The 20700-nt window shown below is 39.1% G+C and overlaps 2 protein-coding genes across 2 annotated transcripts; both read left to right on the forward strand.

The window, feature by feature from the left end:
* The first annotated feature begins 8095 nt into the window (after nucleotides 1–8095).
* LOC146684773 (cytosolic sulfotransferase 3-like) lies at nucleotides 8096–10823 on the forward strand. Its single transcript, XM_085443331.1, has 7 exons — nucleotides 8096–8402; nucleotides 8728–8856; nucleotides 9151–9251; nucleotides 9333–9459; nucleotides 9556–9653; nucleotides 9930–10104; nucleotides 10224–10823. The coding sequence occupies exons 1-7, from the start codon at nucleotides 8264–8266 to the stop codon at nucleotides 10334–10336; spliced, it is 882 nt and encodes a 293-aa protein (XP_085299457.1). The 5' UTR covers nucleotides 8096–8263; the 3' UTR covers nucleotides 10337–10823.
* Nucleotides 10824–13391: 2568 nt separating this feature from the next.
* On the forward strand, nucleotides 13392–17471 carry LOC146684774 (cytosolic sulfotransferase 3-like). Its single transcript, XM_085443332.1, has 8 exons — nucleotides 13392–13423; nucleotides 14380–14518; nucleotides 14768–14896; nucleotides 15298–15398; nucleotides 15484–15610; nucleotides 15702–15799; nucleotides 16974–17148; nucleotides 17256–17471. Exons 2-8 carry the CDS (start codon nucleotides 14380–14382, stop codon nucleotides 17378–17380), a joined length of 894 nt encoding a protein of 297 aa, XP_085299458.1. The 5' UTR covers nucleotides 13392–13423; the 3' UTR covers nucleotides 17381–17471.
* Nucleotides 17472–20700: the final 3229 nt, after the last annotated feature.

Below are 20700 nucleotides of genomic sequence, written 5' to 3' on the forward strand. Positions count from 1 at the left end.
TGCGATTGCATTTGTCTCTAACCATCAGCAACCTTCACGTTAACTTTTATCAAGTGGAAAAGTGTTAGCGTTCATCCTCGAGCTTCACTGTTTATGTTATGCTAACACAGCTAGCGATCACGTAGCACATCATTATATCAATCAATCAATCAATCAATCAATCAATCAATCGATCAATCAAAGCTTTATTTGTCACAAGCAGGTTGCCCAGCAGCTGTAAGCGTCTCCAAGGTGTTAACCATGCTGCATTCGTTGTGAGAGGTCGCGCCTCGTCCCATCGCTTCAATTCCAGCGGGCAGCCTTGGGGGGGTTTGAACAGCCGGTTCCGCTCTCTTATTTCTCCGATAAACCAGGGTCAAGCCAGCTCCGATCAGCAAGAACCCTGTTATCATGGTTCCGAATAGGTAGATATCTTCAGCGTCCTCTCCCGAGCCCAGACTTCTTGTTGAGAAAAGGGTGTCAATAGCATTCAGAGACCAGTTGATCAAATCCATAATTCTCTTTTAGGTTTTAGAGAACGACAGTGAGAGACTGTTCCAGGGAAAGTAATGCACACGAGACAAGACAAGGACACAGAGGCTAAGCAGGGACGATAAGGGTAAGGAGGAGAGGAGAAAAAGTGCGACCGCCTTCGCTGAGAGCCAAACGACCAGCTAGCCCAACTTCAGTAACCCTACAAACGTCACTGCTGTGTAGTTTTCTGTCTTCATTTATGTTGGAAGTTATAGCAGAGCTGTACGTTTGAATTTTTTCAGAAATCTCTCAGTCAGAACATGCTATATCATGTTTAGGTAACTAACGAAACTAGCAAGCTAACTTCCTGCTAACTTCTAACTCTGTGAATTTTGTTTTCATGGATGTCTGGATGTTAAACTTCATAGTTACACCTGGTAAAGCAGCAATGCTGATCATTTCATTAAAGATGAAAGAAATGACGGCCCGCTTGCATGTTCTACAAAAAAAAGTGCTTTGTTGTGTATCTGATGGACAAACACCAAACCAGTTAAGCTGCACCATTTTTACAAACCAATTCTGGCTCATCCATTTCACTCAACAATCTACTTTCCCCATTCTCATTCTCCGTTACTGTGCATTCTCTGTGCTTTTTCGGCACTGCGCATGCGCGTTTTACCCATATTCTATCGCGATATATCATTGTCTTATCATTGCCTAGCTTTGTACCGGTATTACCGTGAATGGTATAATATGGCCCAGCCCTAGCCGTGTGTTTATAAGCCCTGTGTTTCCTTTGTTCTCTGTCGCGTTATTAACATCTACTACCCTCATTCCCCACTGTCTGTTCTGTCTGCCTGTTTAGTTTAGTTACTTTCCCAGTTTTCTGTTTTGCCTGCTGTCCAGCAATAAAGCTGAGTTGTTTAAGTTCACTTTTGCCTCTGCGAGTCCTACTCTTGGGTCCACCATTCCAGCCTGTCTGCACAGTCATGACACAATTGCGAAGAGCAAAGGCCTCAAAGGGGGCAGCCTTGTCGTGTCTTGCAATGTAAAAAAAAAAAGAAAAAAAGTGCAGATTTATCTTGATTAGTAAGAATGGAAGAAGTGGGATGCCTATATATCATATCAACCCATGATATATACTTTTCCATAATTTCTCCTTGCATTACCACTTTAAATGTTTCCCATAAAATTGAATCAGAAACATCTTGTTTATCATTAGTTTCCAAGAATTCTGATATTTACTTGTCATAAATTGGCAGAAGGATGCCTCAGGCAGGAGTGATGGGTGAAAACGCCAGTTTCATAACACAGAATTCCAGAACTAAAGAGGTTGGAGAATGATCTGAGATCAAGATGTTGTGATAAGTTGAACATATAACTTTAGAAATCAATTTGGAATCAAGCAAAAAGTAATCTATTCTGGAGTACGATTTGTGCACTTGTGAAAAAAAAGAATAATCTCTAGGGTTGCACAGGGTTTGATGTCTCCAAATATCAACTAGATTAATGAAACTCAAGACATTATTCAGAACAGTTGAAGAATTAAACAACTGAGAGGTTTGAGTAGATCTGTCCAAGTGTTTGTCAAGTTGCCTCCTAAAATTACATGAGTATCAGAGAGATTAGGTAATAAATTAGCTCGTTTGTGCACATGCCCAAGCCCTCACACATTCCATCTCACAAATCTATTGCCACCGCTTAGCGATGATAGATTAGGATTCCCTCCTGAAAAAAATAGCACTGTACACATAAATTGCCGTTGTATAACACTGATGCCAAAAAGACAAAAAACATAACCCTCTTCCCCCCCATCCCACTTTCCCAGACAAAAAATAAACCCCAAATACTCACAGAGGGTCCGCAAGACCATTATGAACTAAACCGTCCAAGGTAACGAGCTCTCCAGCCTTCCCCCACAAAAAAAGAAAAATAATTATACCCTCAATGTCTACATAGTTGACAGAAAAACGAAATAGTCACATACATCCCGATGCAAGGAGTTCCAAATGAAATATCAGCAATAATAAATTAGTTACAGTCTTCCTTTATAGTTCCCAAAAATCCTTAGTCTCACCATGGAGCCATGCGTTACTCGTAAACGCGCTTGATAATAGAAACTACACCGAGCTCCAGCATCCATTAGGCGTTTACGCACGTCCTGGAAGACCTGATGCTTTTTCACCACCTCTGTCGAGAAGTCAGGGAAGATGTGAATCGCCTTGCCATTGTAGTTCAAGGGAGACTGTTGCTGAGCAAGCTGTAGTATCTTCTCTCTCACTTGGAAGCGGTGAATCTGCGCTATAGTTACCCGAGGATGGTCTCCTTCCCTGGGGGTGTGGCCACCCAAACGGTGTGCTCGGTCAATGTCCAATAGCTTCTCAAAATTGTGGGACCACTGCTACCTTCACCTTCCACATTTTCTCAACCTCTTCTCTGAGCTCTTGGTATTTCTCGAGCTTCCCATGTCCCTTCTTTCTGAGGTTGCTGTCATTGGGAACTGCTACGTCTGTCTTCTTCTGTTTGTCTACCACCACTATGTCCGGTTGGTTAGCCACCCGACTTACTTACATTTAGTCAGTGATGGGGATAACGGCGTTACTTTTTTCAGTAACGAGTAATCTAACTAATTACTATTCCTATCGTTACAACGCTGTTACAGTTACTAATAAGAAAATGCGGTCCGTTACTATTTTTCAATAAACAGACGGTTGAAGCTGTGTTCAGCTTACCGCATCTTATATCAGTTGCACGGAAGTAATGTGGACGCTACAGCTTTAAGCAGCTGCGCGCGCTCCCGCGGACGGCAATCACGATCACTTTCTAGCACAACACCTGGAGCTAAGGGGGCAAAACAATCGCATGAGTGCTGCTGTTTGACTGAGGAAGAATAAGGTAGTCGTGGTAAGCCAATCACATGACCACTTAAAGACAAAGCAACAAGGTGACATATACCAGTTTATAAATTGTGTTGATAGGCCACGTAAAACCAGAGTCATGATAAACAATATATACGCGGCGTTTTTTCCTCAATAGTTTCGTCACGTTTACTGTCTAAGGACAGCGCTAGCAAGTACTCTCTGCTTATGAGCAAAAAACAAACAAACAAACAGGGGAAGTTTTAGGAGTGACGGCGAGAGAGAGAGAGAGAGACTCTTTTATTTCTTTTTCTGCTGTTTCTCTCTCTCTCTCTCTCTTTCTCTCTCTCTCTCACCGTCAATTCTAAAACTTCCCCTGTTTGTTTGTTTTTTGTTTTTTCTTGTAACCGAGGACAAGGGATCTTTGCCCCATTTATTCGAGTAAACGGGGCAAAGAAATAAATTGATAATGTATTTATTGCATTAATTAGACACTCAAATTCCCAGTTATTTCCAGACAGGACTTACAACACATCCTATCCCAGCTGCACATGAGACTTACCACACAAATGGTGCGAAAATTAACACAACACTGCAAACCGTCACACCCCGTTTAGCGACACTGCAATCGATTTACCTGTGGCACGCACTGCAAACAATTTGGGTCTCAGCACAGCTGGGAAGCAGTGCTATGCATGACCTGTAATCTGGGATATAAAGGGAAGTGGCACAAACAAATAAACAAAAACAAAAAAGGAGGTTAGTCCGCCCTTACACAACTCGCATTATCGATTAAAATATTACCCAATAAAATATAAATTTTATGAAAACATTCAAAATCACAAAGCTAAAACAAACACTTAATATACCTACAATACTGATCAGTTTCCCTGCGCGCAGTCGATCTAGGGCTTGATCAATTCTTCTATTAAAACTCGTGGTCACACTAAAAAAGTCCAGCGACACACATTAAAAACGGGCACCTACAATAACAAATAATCCAAACAAAATGGCAAAAGGCTCTTACTTAGTATACCCACTCGCATCCGAGTGAATTAATCGCCTCTGTTTTTTTCCACAGAAAAGCGCTGACTTCACCCCACACACCCACTACCTTTTCACAGCTCTTCAGCAAATCACCTGGCAGAAAGCAACAAACTGCCAGGTGACACTTGTTACATGACGTTTAGCGTGTTTGGAGTGTGTAGTTAATGTGTTGTCTTGTGTAGTTAGTGTAAAGTGTTGTGGATAGTTTTGTGTTGTGTGTCAGAACAATGAGGCGACTGCTGTCTCCAAATAGAAAAAGGAGTGATACACCTGCTGCTGTCAGACCTGCAGGTATCAGGCTGTGATGTTCTCCTTTATAGTGGACAGAAATTATTTTTTTGGAGTGGCACAAATAATTTGTGTGGCATCTTACTGAATGCAGAACAGCTGATTGTTCTGTAAATAGTTTGAAATGGTTATTTAAAAAATCAAGGTAAAAGGTAAATGGATGCAAATAACTGTTGTTTGCAAAACTTGTGCATAGGATTTTATATTTACCATTTATATTTGCATTTAAAGTTATGAAATATGATTCATTAAACATGTTTGTGGTTGTTACAGTAAAAAAAATATAACTTTTTCTACTCTGATTTTATGTTTTTTGTCTGATTTTAGATTAATTGTGTTAATACAGTACGTCAAAATGAAAACATGACTGTAAATTCAGACACGTGAGGTTGTGCTGAAAAGAATGATACCAAACAAGGCAAAGTAAATAGTTTTTAAAGGTGAAATGTCGAGGGAAAATCAAAAGTAGTTAAAAATGGCCAATTATACCCTGGACCCCAGAGGGTTAAATGTTTTTTTTAAAGTAACGCAAGAGTTACTTTTCAAGTAATTAATTACTTTTAGAATATTGTAACTCAGTTACTAACTTGGTTACTTTTTTGAAGAAGGAACTAGTAACTATAATTAATTACTTTTTCAAAGTAACTTGCCCAGCACTGCACTTAGTAGACTTGTAGTCAAGACCGCCTAAACCAAGAACAAGACAATACCAAGACCAAGTCGTGATGAGACCAAGACCGAGACAAAAAAGTCTTTAAACTGCAGCCAGACGCTGCTTCGTTTACGGGTGTCAGGCATATTTATGTATTTTTGGGATGCACTTGCATAGTCCTCCGCACCGCTGTCTACTGTCTCACTCACTTACTGAGAGGACAGACGCACGCTCCACTTGACTGTCGCGTCTCTCTCACCCTCTCTGTTTTTTATATCAGCCTATATCATAGGTATCAAACTCTGGCCCGCGGGCCAAATTTGGCCCACAGCCTAATTACATTTGGCCCGCGAAGCCATACCAAATTACTATTAGAGCTGGCCTACTGGTATTATACAGCTAATATATATATTGTTTAGTATTAAGCTTTGCTTGTTCCATATTCAGTTTTTCAGCAAAACGTGTTTGAGTCCATAAGAAAAGATTCATTCTTATATCTGGAGGAATAAATATATTTCAATAAATATTAACGTTAGCCCGCGACTTTGTTCCAGTTGTGAATTTTGGCCCACTGTGTATTTGAGTTTGACACCCCTGGCCTATATCCTCCCATGTGATTGGCCACAATATATAGGGACTGGAGCTGAGCCACTGTGTGAGAGCTGAGCAGCGAAAGGAAATTAAGTGAGGAGCCGGCTCTCGCTCAATGGGAGTTGACGCTTCTAATCGGCTCTTAGAGCTAATGCTTTTATGTGTATGTGTATGTGTTAGTCCCCCGTAAGGAAATTACTCCTCTGCATTTAACCCATTCACCCAGTGAAGCAGTGGGCAGCCACCAATGCAGCGCGTCGGGCCAGTACCTTGCTCAGGGGTACCTCAGGGTAGCCGTTCAGTGGATTTGAACCCCTGACCTTCCGATCATGGGGCAAAAACTAGGTAGGACTAACTACTGCTAGCCCTACCCCCAGCTAGCCCTGCCCCCTGTTTTTGCGCATGACACATTATCGAACATTACGTTGTGTGTCATGGATGCTGATATGAGAGCCCAGCGTGTGCTCCCGATGCAGGGAAAACCAATTCTGCATTAATTAACTTCAACTCTTTACAGTTTTTTCTGATTGCTTAAGCACATTTTTTGTAACCATTGGCTAATTTTGCAAAACTCTTCACACAAATAAGAAAACCTGTCACCCAATAATCAAAACATTGTAGTTCTCTTGCAAAAGCAAACACAGCTAGATTAACTCTTCACACCTTCGTAAAAATGGTGTTTCCGTATCAAACAGTACACACAAGCCATCATCTCCTAAGCACACAATGCGCCAACTGCACACTGATGGTATGAATACAAAACACATCTGGCTTTTGCTTTCTCTGTGCACAAGGTAGGCTATGTCAGTTTGAGCTCATACTTCTGTCATAGATCCATAAGCATAGAGGGATCCAAACTTCAAGTACTGGTGTACTTGAAACACATCAAAACAAACACAAGTGTTTATTTCCAAGTATAGGATTATTTGCAATCGCCATAATGACTATATGGGTTACTTGGTCTGCAGTGAACATGCTTCCTCTGCCCCCAGCATCTGGTCATCTAGCAATTCTGTAAAGTAACAATTTCAGTATTTTTACATCAATGGTATTGGTGTGTTTCTCATTGGCATATGGCAGTGCTACAAATCTTTGTGCGAAGTGACTGTACTAACCGATTCTCATTTCAAGATGTCCTTATGGTACTTGCTACAGTGTAGCGGCTCGAGTTAGGCTGGACCCGTTGGCCAGCTACCCTCAGGGTCATTCCACGGTTGATGACATGGTCCACTATTGTAGCTCTGATGTCATCAGCAATTCTATTTCTTACTCTTCCTACCCTTCCTCTCCCCCCTCCTCGTCTTCCTCTCCCCCCTCCTCGTCTTCCTCTTGCTCCTCCTTGTCCTTGTCGTCCTCTTCATCCTACTTCTTCACCTCCACGTCCTCTTCCTCGGCCTCCTCTACTTCTCACTCTTTCTGCTCCCTCCATTGTACTCCGCACACAGAGCTTACCTGTATTATAGTGCTTAGGCTGATTGCAAAGTGAACTAATTATCTAAGAAAGTTTTGACATGTGAAAGTGTGCCAGACAGTTGGCAAATTAGTGTTAATGATAGCCATACATGTGTATACTTTTGCTAGGAGTGTGTTGGAAATTTGGTAATTGAGTGTTGTGCAGTGAATTGTGCCTACAGTTTTGCAAAGTGTGTGTTACAAAATTGCAAACTGAGTGCAAAGCAGTTTTTGTGCTTTTAGTTTTGCAAACTCAGTGAGTGGTTTTGCTATAAGTCTGAATAGTTTTAGAGATTGTGCTACAGGAATCACAGTTAGGGTTTAAGCATTCAGAAAAAACTGTAATAAGACCTACCTTGGCACTTGTGCAGGTGGAGCCAAAGGGAAGACATGCTTCACCATATTTTCTAGTCTTTGGCTTAGAATGAACTTTGCTTGGAAACATATTCAGCGATGCTTCATCTCCTGCTTTGCGTTAGTGTGGGAGCCCCGTCAAAAACCTTTCATGCTATGCTAGCAGTGTCCAAACAATCTTTTTTTTTCCCTTTTCATACCATGCCCAGGGGGCGGGCCCCACACCTTGGGAAGCTCTACTTTGAGGTATTGGACACCGATGGTAAACTGCCATCAGACCCTAAATCAGACCCTGTTATCTGTTGTTATCAATATTTTTTTTTAATTATTTCTTGGTGAGTGGACATATTGGTTACACTTTGACTAATCATTAATCAGTAACACAACCTTCAGAAGCAAAGTGCACTGAGGGTGTAATTACTGAAGGTTACTCATTTCTGATGTCAAGGAGGAGCAGAGAATAAAACAGTAAAGCAGACAAAAAAATTACATCATATGGGAGAAAGATACTCTAAAGTGTGGAATAAAAACTCAGGCAGTTATTCTAATAATAAAAAAAAGTCAAGAGATGGAGGTGCGACCTCGACCAGAACTGTTTGACTTCCATGGAGTTGGCATGATCACAGACTTTACAGAAAACTGGGACAACATACAGAACTTCAAAGCAAGACCAGATGATATTCTTATTGCTACGTACCCTAAAGCAGGTAAGGTTAATTTAACCTTAGTAGACAGAATTGTGCCAGCCTGGGTGAACATAAGAAAGTGAAGACATGTGAAAGTAAACTGATTTAAACTCAAATCAAAGCCTTGGAAATTATTTTAGACTCTCTTTATCTCTCTGTGTGTTTTATTGGCTTTAAAAAACCTTTGAGCTAAATGTTGTGCTGAAAGGCACTATATAAATAAAGCTTAAGGGCATGTACAAGGGTTGTGTGGAGCTAGTTACTATAGTATTTTTTTTAAATAAATAATTTCATGGATTGCTATATTTCCCACTGAACAGCATGGTTTTATCTCTTTCAACCTCAGGAACCACATGGGTCTCCTACATCCTAGATCTTCTGTATTTTGCGCACATGGGTCAAGACCGTCAGACTTCCATCCCTCTTCATGACAGAATACCCTTCCTGGAGATATGCGAACCCCCTATGCCCAAAGGTCTCAGATCAGTTCTGATTGCAGAAATTTTTTGTGTGTCACATGTTGAAACAGCAGCTGCTAAAATGCAACCTCAGTGTGTTTCACATTCACTGTTGTCTAAACAGAGTGATATAATTTTTTTTTTGCTTGATATTTGGTTATTTTTCAAATCTATTTGGTTATTAGACACTCAAAATTGTTTGCAAACTCACTCGAAAGTGCCTTAAAATGTTGGCCTTTTAGCCATGTTGACCTCTGACATCTAGAAAAGTCCAACTTATTAGGGGCAAACCAATCATTCTTACCTTACAGGTACAGACTTGGCAGACAAACTTCCCACCACTCCTCGTCTCATTAAAACTCATCTACCAGTCCAGTTTGTACCAAAGTCCTTCTGGGAGCAGCGCTGCAGGGTAAAATGCATATATACCTGTAACCATAGAGACATGGGATTTATGAAACAGATTAGAACTTGTTGTTGTCTGGTTCTGCAGGTAGTCTACGTGGCCCGCAATGCAAAAGACAATGCAGTGTCCTACTTCCATTTTGAACGCATGGACAGTGGTATGCCAGAACCGGGGAAATGGAGCACCTTCCTGCAGAACTTCATGGAGGGGAAGAGTGAGTTCAGTTTAGTTTTACTGTAGAAAGAAGAGACATTGTTTTCATTTTATTTCTCATGTAAACACTCTGTTGTGTTTTGTTGTGTGTTTGTAGTGGTTTTTGGATCGTGGTATGACCATGTGAACGGCTGGTGTGAGAAGAAGCAGACTTATTCAAATTTTCACTACATGTTCTATGAAGATTTGATTGAGGTATCATGAGCTGTGCTAAAGAATGCCATTTACAACAAAGCTCATTACATTAAAAAGTGTCTTGAGTTTGTTAATAAACACGTTGCCCTTGCTGAAAGATTAAATAGCTTTTAGGAAATACTTAGCCTTCGTCTGGTGTTCTAGTCTGTGGGACTCGCTTTCTATGTTTACCAAAAGAAACATTATGCAGTTGTTATTTTAACTTCAAATTCTTTGCCTTTGTATCATTTTCTTTGAAGAACATATAAATGAAATATAAAATAACACTTCACACAGGACTGTGGACGAGAAATAGACCGACTGTGTTCCTTCCTTAGTTTGTCTCCATCACCTGAAGAGAAGGAAAGAGTCAAAGCCAGCGTGACTTTTGACAATATGAAACAAAATAAAATGACCAACTACTCCACCTTCGATTCAATGAACCAGACTATATCTCCTTTCATGAGAAAAGGTATAAATGTCTAAACCTAAAAGTTGTTTTGTTCCCCTCTGTGTTTCTTCTGAGAACTGTGTACTGCATTTATGAATAGGTTGATCAAATAACCTGAATTATTTTCTCTGTTTCTTCAGGAAAAGTTGGTGACTGGAAGAACCACTTCACTGTGGCCCAGAATGAACAGTTTGATGAAGACTACAAGCAGAAAATGAAGAATCCTGATCTAAAGTTTCGTTATGAAATTTAGATCCCCAGCTGGGTGTGATGGAACTCTGCACTGATATGTGATTAAATAGTTAAGAAATAAGCCAAATTTGATATGAAATTTAAACAAACTAAATTTCAGGTAGGTGATAGAGAGCTGTGGCAGAGTTCACAACCCTGAGCTGTCCTGCAGAAATGATAAATTCGACAGAACAATTTCCAGAAACAGTACCAACTTATATATGATAGCTTCCATTCTTTAAAAAATGATGGTCAGGTATGATTTATCTGACACCGTGTGTTATCGTATATGGATATTATACTTTTGGCTTTTCTGCACCTTCATTCTGCTCAGTAACATGTTTTAAACTTTGTTAAATAATGGCAACTTTGTGGTATGCTGTAAAGTTAACCCATTATCCTCATATCAGCACACCTTTTTAAAACCACTTTCTGTTTAAAGGCGATTCATAGTTTTATTCTTACAAGATCCAACTAAACTCAAATAGGAGAAATTAAAAAGGCAAACAACAAACAAAAGTCTAGGTGTTCAGGGAATGATGTAAAAATTCGTTAGGGCACTAATACTCATGAAAAGGGTCAGTTTTACATATACATTGGAAGGACCTTTACTTTCCCTCAGCATTAGGGAGTATTTTAACATCTAATAACTCTTTCTTTAACCTCAAAACATTGATTCAATTCAACTGGACACAGTTGTTTTATCACTGAAGAATATTTAGTGAAAACTTCATTTTAAATTTTAGAAAGAAAGCTATATTTGTATTTAGATTATTGAATCCATTGAAATTGCAGTTTCTAAAAGATTTATAATTTTTTTTATTTGTAATTAAAAATATTTTTGCAATAAGGTTTTGTTGAGAGTGTAATACTTTTTTTTATGAAATCCATTTTTTTTTTATTTGAAGAGTACTTATTAATGTCAACAAGACTTTTAAAGAGAAATAGACCAATGGGTATCCTTCCTTTTGGGGAAGGAAAATGTCAGAACCAGTATACAAATTAAAATAAAATGACAGTTCATGTGATGAACCACAAGGTGTTACAAGGTGTATATGACTCTGGTTTCACGTGGCCTATCAACACAATTTAAAAACTGGTATATATCACCTTGTTGCTTTGTCATCTTGAAGTGGTCATGTGATTGGCTTACCACGACTACTATGGCTGTATCCCAATTCAGGGTCTGCAGCCTTAAAGTACGCAGCCTTAACGGTCCACAAGGCCCGCATACTCAAAGACCGCTAAGGCTGGAACTGCGGGGCTTGTAGGCTTATGAAATGGGACGGTCTAGCCTACGTCGCGCTGCCCAGGTTGCCTAGCAACCATGATACTATCCGCTGGAAAAGTTTCATACAGCATTGTTTTTCACGAATGAAGGCGAAAATATTTTATTTGTTTTTACATGAGCGCTGTGTGATTTGATAAGTATCTGAGGCTGAGACCACGGGACAATAAAAACATAATTGCTGGGCCTTATTTCTGTACTGAACAGTCATTTTAAGATTAAATAAGTAAATAACAATTAGCTCATGTTGTTCATGAGACTACAGTCATCTTACTTTGGTAATGTAAATATAATATGGCCAATATTATAGTTATATTAATCATTACTAGTCATTACGGCAGTGTGCTTGAACTCTGTGTCATTCAATGAGCATCAATAAAGATTCAAGTTGCAGTTATTTATATTTCTTATCACCTTAAATCTTTACTCAAAGACAAGTATCTTTGACAGTGTATATATAGATATATCATATATATGAGACAAATATTGTTCTTTCAGTATGTTGGCATTACTAAATTTGGCTCAATGCTTACATATAAGTATAAAAAGAAAATGTACAAGCTGTGATAACTGTTTCTGATAAAATGAAGAGTAGACTGATATATTAAATATTCCTTTATTGGGTGAGAAAATCAGACCATGTCATAACTGCTTTCAGTCATACAGAATAGATATCAGAGCCTTAAACAGGCTGACTTCTGCTAAATGGGTCAAACTGGGCAGAAAGTATACAAACACATAACATCCTTATAGAATATAATGTAACACTATAGATCAACTTACCTCAGAATATATAAAGCACATAAACAATTACAGCAATATGATGCAACAAACACAGCAGTGCTACTAATCCAAAATACTCACAGCTTCATAGAACTGAAACAAACAGGGGCATTTATTTTTAGCTCCATTCTGCTGCTGATACATACTTTAGGTTTCTGAATATTAAACTTGTTGCTGCCTTTCATAGTGTGTATCTTGAAGGCCCTGAGTACTTACTCCCACACTGAAAACACTGGAATTATAAAATTATTTTAACATCACCTAATAAGACTGATTCAGGACAGACAATTAGTTATTTTAAACTTTTCTAGCAGTCCTTCACAAACAGGGAACAGTCTGTCTATTCTCTCCATCTGTCAGCTGCTGCTGGCTCTTCCTCCTCCTCTTCCTCACACACTGCTGAGTTTGTCCTGGTGGATCATCAGGGGTTGCAAAGCCTCACAGATGATGTGCAGCAGTGGGTCCTCACTGTCCTCACTCTGGACACTTGCAGTTGTCACACATGGAAATCAAATGTGTGATAAGCTGCAGGATTCAAACTCAAGTGTGACTTATAAATACATGTTCGTACTTTTATTACACAATCAGAGAGAAAGAAAAGGAGAGAGAGTGCAGGACAGACAGACAGGTGACAGTCTCAGGTGTATACACTGCTACAAACAGGAGGATTTAGTGTTTGTGTTATTACGAGTGCTAAACAAGAGTTCCCAGATGGTACAGTGGACACATGTGTGACTCCTGTGATTAAAGCATCTTTCTTTCAGCTTAACGAGTGAACCGTCAGCTCGTTCAAACACACGTTAAAGTCCGTTTGGCTCGACACCACCGAACAGAGGCAGCAATATAACATAGCTAACATTAACAGTCCAGTGAATCCTGCTTGTGCCGTGATATTCAGGACTGCAAACCGAGCAGCATCACTGACTTTCAGCTTGTTGTGTTTGTGGATATATGACTGACTTTAATTATCCATAAAATCATCACATTCTCTGTAAGATTAAAATCATGTATGTCAGTTGGTAGGAGTGATCCTAGAAGGTAAGTAAGCTTCATAATCTTGTGTTACCAACAATCTAATGTGTTTTTACTTTACAAAAATTTGTAAAGGAATTAAACATGTTCTGTTTAAAATACATTCAGTAAATGTTACTGTGTGTCTGAATCAGAGTGATGGAGGTGAAATGTTGTAATTTTGGTGTTTACAGATTCTACCAATGCTGCAGTGCACATGTCGTAATTAGTCATCCTTTTCGTACTGGCAGCTGACTGTTTTTGCACTTACTTGAATGAAGCAATTCAAATGAACTTTGAACTACATTTCTAAAAATTTACATCAAAGTCAGCTTTATTGTCAAAAACCATATGCACAGGTCATACACAGGAATTTGAAGTTTCAATGCTCCCACAGCCCTCGGTGTACACTAAAACAATATAAAGATTAAAATAAGTCTTATGTACAACACAATACAATACAAAACAGTGTCCAGCACAGTCAGAGTGCTTGTGGGCAAGAGTTTGTGTGCAAGTGGGGTGGGGGAGTCAGTGAGGGGCGATGGTGGAGGTTGAGAGTTTTGTATGTCCTGGGGGTGGGCAGGGTTAAGAGGGGAGAGGTGGATGCAGGTCTGTAGTTCTGTGTGTGTCAGACTGGAGAGGGACAGAGCAGGGAGAGAATTCAGCATCCTGACAGTCTGACTGATTAGGTGTGCAGACCAGCAACACTGCAATGCCAAACAAAAAGGACAAGATGAGCCCCAACAGATGTCATGATATGTATATCAATTCTTTAGACCTGTGAGGAAAAGAACCACCGGTCAACCTGCCTTAAACCCTGACAACAGGACAGCAGGTGTGACCAAAAGAGGGCGTCCCTATAAAATCTATCCCTACAAACTGAATCACAGCCATCAACCATCATGAAACATCCAGTTTGCAATTTCATCGTTTTTTAGGACTGGAGAAAACATGAAAGACTTTTAAAATAATCAGTCTTACAGATGGAGGTGCCACGTCGACCAGAAATGTTTGACTTCCATGGAGTCTCCATGCTCAACGTCATCACTGACAACTGGGACAACATACAGAACTTCAAAGCAAGACCAGATGATATTCTTATCTCTACGTACCCTAAAGCAGGTACTGATGTGGTGTGTGCAAGAGTGTGGAGCTTATCTAATTATAAAATAACTTTTTTTGTTAAAAAATAATTTTAATGTTGGTGTCTGAGTTCATAGGATTCCCACTAAACACTATGCATCCACGAGTTCAGTGTTGACCTGAAAAATACTAAAATGATGCTGAGTGTCTTAATTTGGGTTATGGAGCTTATATCTTCATAGTTTGGTATCCCACTGAACAATATGCATCTATCTGTTTCAACCTCAGGAACCACATGGATCTCTTACATCATAGATCTTCTGTATTTTGAGAACATGGATCCGGATCATCAGACATCCATCCCTCTTCATGAAAGAGTGCCCTTCCTGGAGATTTCTGTACCTTCTCAACCTTTAGGTTGAATCTTGTGACCACCTTCAATTAGCCATATTTGTATTAAGTCAGAACCAAAAGTTAGTTTCACTTTGGTGTACTTGTACATTAAGGTATCATTAGAACTGTTCAGACAGAAAAATATTCCAAAAATGTTTGAAATAGGTTCAGTCTTTTTGTCTGACATCTGTTTTGCTTGCATGCCATCATTTTGTGACACGTTTTGTCAGAGTTAGTTATAATATAATGTAGTATAAGGTAGTATAGTATAATGTGTAGTAATTAATGTTGTTGATCTATGCTATAATAAAAAAGCCAATCATTGCATTTTAACAGTTACAAGTTACTCCTTCTTATCATTTAGGGAAAGACTTGGCAGACAAGCTTGATTGCAAATGATTCCTTCTTATCTCTACCTTACTCAGGTACCGATTTAGCAGACAAGCTTCCCACCACTCCTCGTCTCATTAAAACTCATCTACCAGTCCAGTTTGTACCAAAGTCCTTCTGGGAGCAGCGCTGCAGGGTAAAAATCATGCAAACCTGTAGAAATAGAGACATGGGATTTATGAAACCCACAGAGCATAATTTAGTTTTGCCTCTTTCTGTAGGTGGTTTATATGGCCCGCAATGCAAAAGACAATGTAGTGTCCTATTTCCACTTTAACTGCATGAACAGTGCCCTGCCAGAACCAGGAGACTGGAGCACATTTCTGCAGGACTTCATGGAGGGAAAGAGTGAGTTCTGTTTAGTTTCAGTGTAAAGGAAAAATAATATCATCATATTTCCCATGTTAACGTTCCTTTGTGTGTTGTTCTGTGTCTGCAGGGGTTTATGGATCGTGGTATGACCATGTGAACGGCTGGTGGGAGAAGAAGCAAACTTATTCAGATTTTCACTACATGTTCTATGAAGATTTGATTGAGGTACAGCACCGAGTTTGGCTAACGTGTGCTGACTGACAGTTATGTCATCTGCATCAACCACATTTTCACTCTTCATAGCAGTTCTTGCTTCCTCCTCACTAATCCTCTGAACTTCCTGATTCACTACCTGTTTTCCATCTGTCCGCTACCTCTCATATTCTTCGTTCATCAACTCCTCGGAGAACTCCTTACACTTTTCCACACACAATCTTTATTTGTTAGTACAGTTCCATCTCGATACCGATACTTAATCATCCTCACCTGCTACACATCCTTTCCAGCAAGATCCTTCTAGCAAGCAGGTGAGTGTTCCAGCTCCAGTAAGTCCTTTTACAGGTTACAGGTATTGATGGGACTGAAGGCAGGACAGAAATCCTCAAAGTCCCAGACAGAGCATAGAATAGGAATCCAGATGAGGAATGAAGTGGCTACAGCAGAGAGAACACAATATTGATTCATAGGAAACTAAGTGCAGAATTCTAACAATGAAAGTCTGATTACCATCACTGAGGTGAAGATGACCTGGTGGTGTTCTGCTGCCCACCCAGATATCAAATACAGTGGAGGAAGAAAGGAAGAAATGTCAAAGAAATGTAGTGCTCATTATCTGTTTCTGATACATAAACTTCAAATAAAGAGGACATTATTTTATCACAACACATGCACACATGCATAACGGTGCAAAATAGCCAGTTAATGAAATTTGCCTCTTTGGTAATGGTGCATTTTTTTCAGTTTTTGGCCTGAGGTAATAGCCTGTGGCTCTGTGGACTGTGATTGATCAATGGTTTGTAGTAAACCTTGTAGATGTAGTATCAGTTAAACATTAACCAGCTACAAGTGAGCATTTATTCATTGCCATCATTACTAATAATTAAGAAAAAAAAGATCAAATTTGACATCTTCAATTTGAAAATTCATAGAAAATAAAGAAACTCATAAATGAAATCTGTGTTTTTTTGTTAATCTCGAAGGTTTAAAATTTTAAGATGCATAAAAAAAAAATCAAAATCAAAATTGTCACATATTGAAAGAGAAGTCTGTAAAATCCTAATATCTCCCAAGGAGAGATTCTTACACCAAATTTACTACAGACCAAAAGAAGAAAAATTAATAAAATTTAGAGATGAAACATCTCTTTTAAACTCATTCATATTTTCATTTATGTGAACAGGACTATGAAAAAGAAATAGACCGACTGTGTTCCTTCCTTGGTTTGTCTCCATCAGCTGAAGAGAAGGAAAGAATCAGAGCCAGTGTGACATTTGACAGCATGAAGCAAAACAAGATGACCAACTATTCCACAGCTCGCAAGCTGAACCACGAGGTTTCTCCTTTTATGAGAAAAGGTACAACTGCCTGCTGGGAAATTTTAGTTTTTTCTCAGTATAGGCACCAATATATGTTCAGTTTATTATTAGGATAATCAAATACTTTGAATGTTCTCCTTCTCCAGGAAAAGTTGGTGACTGGAAGAACCACTTCACTGTGGCTCAGAATGAGCAGTTTGATGAAGACTACAAGAAGAAGATGAAGAATCCTGATTTGAAGTTTCGCTGTGAAATTCAAAGAGGGGGCTAGAGCTGAGAAGTGATATGCAATTAAATAGTTAAGAATAAATCAAATATTAAGCCTGAACAACTGAATTCTCTTACATTGTGGTGCTGTTGGCTATCTACAGTGGGGCAAAAAAGTATTTAGTCAGCCACTGATTGTGCAAGTTCCCCCACCTAAAATGATGACAGAGGTCAGTAATTTGCACCAGAGGTACACTTCAACTGTGAGAGACAGAATGTGAAAAAAAAAATCCATGAATCCACATGGTAGGATTTGTAAAGAATTTATTCGTAAATCAGGGTGGAAAATAAGTATTTGGTCAATAACAAAAATACAACTCAATACTTTGTAACATAACCTTTGTTGGCAATAACAGAGGTCAAACGTTTACTATAGGTCTTTACCAGGTTTGCACACACAGTAGCTGGTATTTTGGCCCATTCCTCCATGCAGATCTTCTCGAGAGCAGTGATGTTTTGGGGCTGTCGCCGAGCAACACGGACTTTCAACTCTCGCCACAGATTTTCTATGGGGTTGAGGTCTGGAGACTGGCTAGGCCACTCCAGGACTTTCAAATGCTTCTCACGGAGCCACTCCTTTGTTGCCCGGGCGGTGTGTTTTGGATCATTGTCATGTTGGAAGACCCAGCCTCGTTTCATCTTCAAAGTTCTCACTGATGGAAGGAGGTTTTGGCTCAAAATCTCACGATACATGGCCCCATTCATTCTGTCCTTAACACGGATCAGTCGTCCTGTCCCCTTGGCAGAAAAACAGCCCCATAGCATGATGTTTCCACCCCCATGCTTCACAGTAGGTATGGTGTTCTTAGGATGCAACTCAGTATTCTTCTTCCTCCAAACACGACGAGTTGAGTTTATACCAAAAAGTTCTACTTTGGTTTCATCTGACCACATGACATTCTCCCAATCCTCTGCTGTATCATCCATGTGCTCTCTGGCAAACTTCAGACGGGCCTGGACATGCACTTGCTTCAGCAGCGGAACACGTCTGGCACTGCGGGATTTGATTCCCTGCCGTTGTAGTGTGTTACTGATGGTGACCTTTGTTACTTTGGTCCCAGCTCTCTGCAGGTCATTCACCAGGTCCCCCCATGTGGTTCTGGGATCTTTGCTCACCATTCACCATTCTCATGATCATTTTGACCCCACGGGTTATTCATAGACTTGACAAAGGCATTTGACACTATAGATCATGATATATTAATAAGAAAACTGGAACGTTATGGTGTCAGAGGGGTAGTTTTAAATTGGGTCCGGAGTTATTTAAGTGACAGAAAGCAGTTTGTGAAAATAAATGGTGGTTGCTCCTTATGTATGGACATTGCTTGTGGTGTACCCCAAGGGTCAGTTTTGGGTCCAAAATTCTTCAACTTGTACATTAACGACATCTGTAAAGTGTCCAAAGTATTAAAAATGGTTCTCTTTGCTGACGATACAAACATTTTTTGCTCTGGTGATGATCTGCAGAATTTATTGGAGGATATGACTAATGAAATAAGTAAAGTGAAGTTCTGGCTTGATAAAAACAAATTATCATTACATTTGAATAAATCTAAACTGATGTTATTTGGAAATAGTAGTTTAAATACAAATGCAAAGATTCAAATAAATGGTGTTGATATTGAAAGAGTCAGTGAAAATAAATTTCTGGGGGTAATAATAGATGAAAAACTTAACTGGAGAGCTCACGTAAGATATATTCATTCCAAAGTATCACGAAGCATTGCAGTACTAAACAAGGCAAAACAGGTATTCGACAGAACATCACTTCATATTCTCTACTGTTCACTGGTTTCACCATACTTAAGCTATTGTGCAGAGGTCTGGGGCAATAACTATAAAACCACATTACATTCACTTTTTACTCTTCAAAAGAAAGCAATTCGAATCATCCACAATGCAGGTTATAGGGAACATACAAACTCACTATTTTTGCAGTCTGAAATATTGAAAATTGACGATATAGTGAAATTCCAAACAGCACAAATTCTATTCAAAGCAAAAAATAAAGAACTGCCAGGTAATATTCAGAGTATGTTTTTTTGAAAGAAGGAAGTTATAATTTAAGGGGTTTTTGTAACTTCAAAACAATGAAGATACGTACTACAAGAAAAGGCTTTTGTGTTTCTGTTCAAGGAGTGAAACTATGGAACAAACTGAATATGGAATTAAAGCAATGTCCAAACATAAAACTGTTCAAAAAGAGTTATAAAAATATGATCTTCTCGATCTATAAAGAAAAGGAAAATATTTAAATTAAGTGAATGTCTCTATTTAAAAACAAACAAACAAAAAATTCATGATGTGATATTATAGTATATAGTATATCAGAAATCTGTTCACTATTTTTATTACAAATTATATCAGTAAGGAAGCTGACTAAATATTCACTGATAATTTATGGGACAGGGGTGGGATTAAATAAGTGTATACTTCTTCCCACTCCCTTTCAACATGTAAATTAATCAGAATGTTTTTTTGTATGTAATTTGTATAGTATATTTTTTTTCTCTCTTATTTCTTTTCTAAATGTACTTGTATATTGTTCACATGTTGAAATAAATTACCAATCAATCAATCAGTCAATCTTGCGTGGAGCCCCAGATCGAGGGAGATTATCAGTGGTCTTGTATGTCTTCCATTTTCTGATGATTGCTCCCACAGTTGATTTTTTTACACCAAGCTGCTTGCCTATTGTAGATTCACTCTTCCCAGTCTGGTGCAGGTCTACAATGCTTTTCCTGGTGTCCTTCGAAAGCTCTTTGGTCTTGGCCATGGCGGAGTTTGGAGTCTGACTGTTTGAGGCTGTGGACAGGTGTCTTTTAAACAGATGATGAGTTCAAACAGGTGCCATTCATACAGGTAACGAGTGGGGGACAGAAAAGCTTCTTACAGAAGACGTTACAGGTCTGTGAGAGCCAGAGATTTTCCATGTTTGAGGTGACCAAATACTTATTTTCCACCCTAATTTACGAATAAATTCTTTACAAATCCTACCATGTGAATTCATGGATTTTTTTTTCACATTCTGTCTCTCACAGTTGAAGTGTACCTCTGGTGCAAATTACTGACCTCTGTCATCATTTTAAGTGGGGAAACTTGCACAATCGGTGGCTGACTAAATACTTTTTTGCCCCACTGTATCAGCTTAACCTCCCAGGACCTGGCATCCACATTTGTGGACATCACATTTCGGGTTGTGGAGACCAAACTACTAAATTTTGCTCTACAAAGGGCCTGATATCTACTAATGAGGACATTATACTGCCACTGTTCTATTGAAATTTAAAATGAATGTCCTCTTATGAGGATCCCATTTTTCTC

Source organism: Copadichromis virginalis, linkage group LG20 (genome assembly GCF_057382275.1).
Source record: "Copadichromis virginalis isolate Kocher_CV1m ecotype Utaka linkage group LG20, C_Virginalis_male_GT1.1, whole genome shotgun sequence".
Lineage (NCBI taxonomy): Eukaryota > Metazoa > Chordata > Actinopteri > Cichliformes > Cichlidae > Copadichromis > Copadichromis virginalis.

Bases quoted from the DNA above. Each gene is read 5' to 3' on its own strand.
- LOC146684773 (XM_085443331.1), top strand. From the start codon at position 8,264: ATGGAGGTGCGACCTCGACCAGAACTGTTTGACTTCCATGGAGTTGGC. The intron at 9,460-9,555 runs GTGAGTTCAGTT...GTGTGTTTGTAG, and splicing joins GAACTTCATGGAGGGGAAGA to TGGTTTTTGGATCGTGGTAT. The intron at 9,654-9,929 runs GTATCATGAGCT...CACTTCACACAG, and splicing joins TCTATGAAGATTTGATTGAG to GACTGTGGACGAGAAATAGA.
- LOC146684774 (XM_085443332.1), top strand. From the start codon at position 14,380: ATGGAGGTGCCACGTCGACCAGAAATGTTTGACTTCCATGGAGTCTCC. The intron at 14,897-15,297 runs GTTGAATCTTGT...TACCTTACTCAG, and splicing joins TGTACCTTCTCAACCTTTAG to GTACCGATTTAGCAGACAAG. The intron at 15,800-16,973 runs GTACAGCACCGA...TTATGTGAACAG, and splicing joins TCTATGAAGATTTGATTGAG to GACTATGAAAAAGAAATAGA.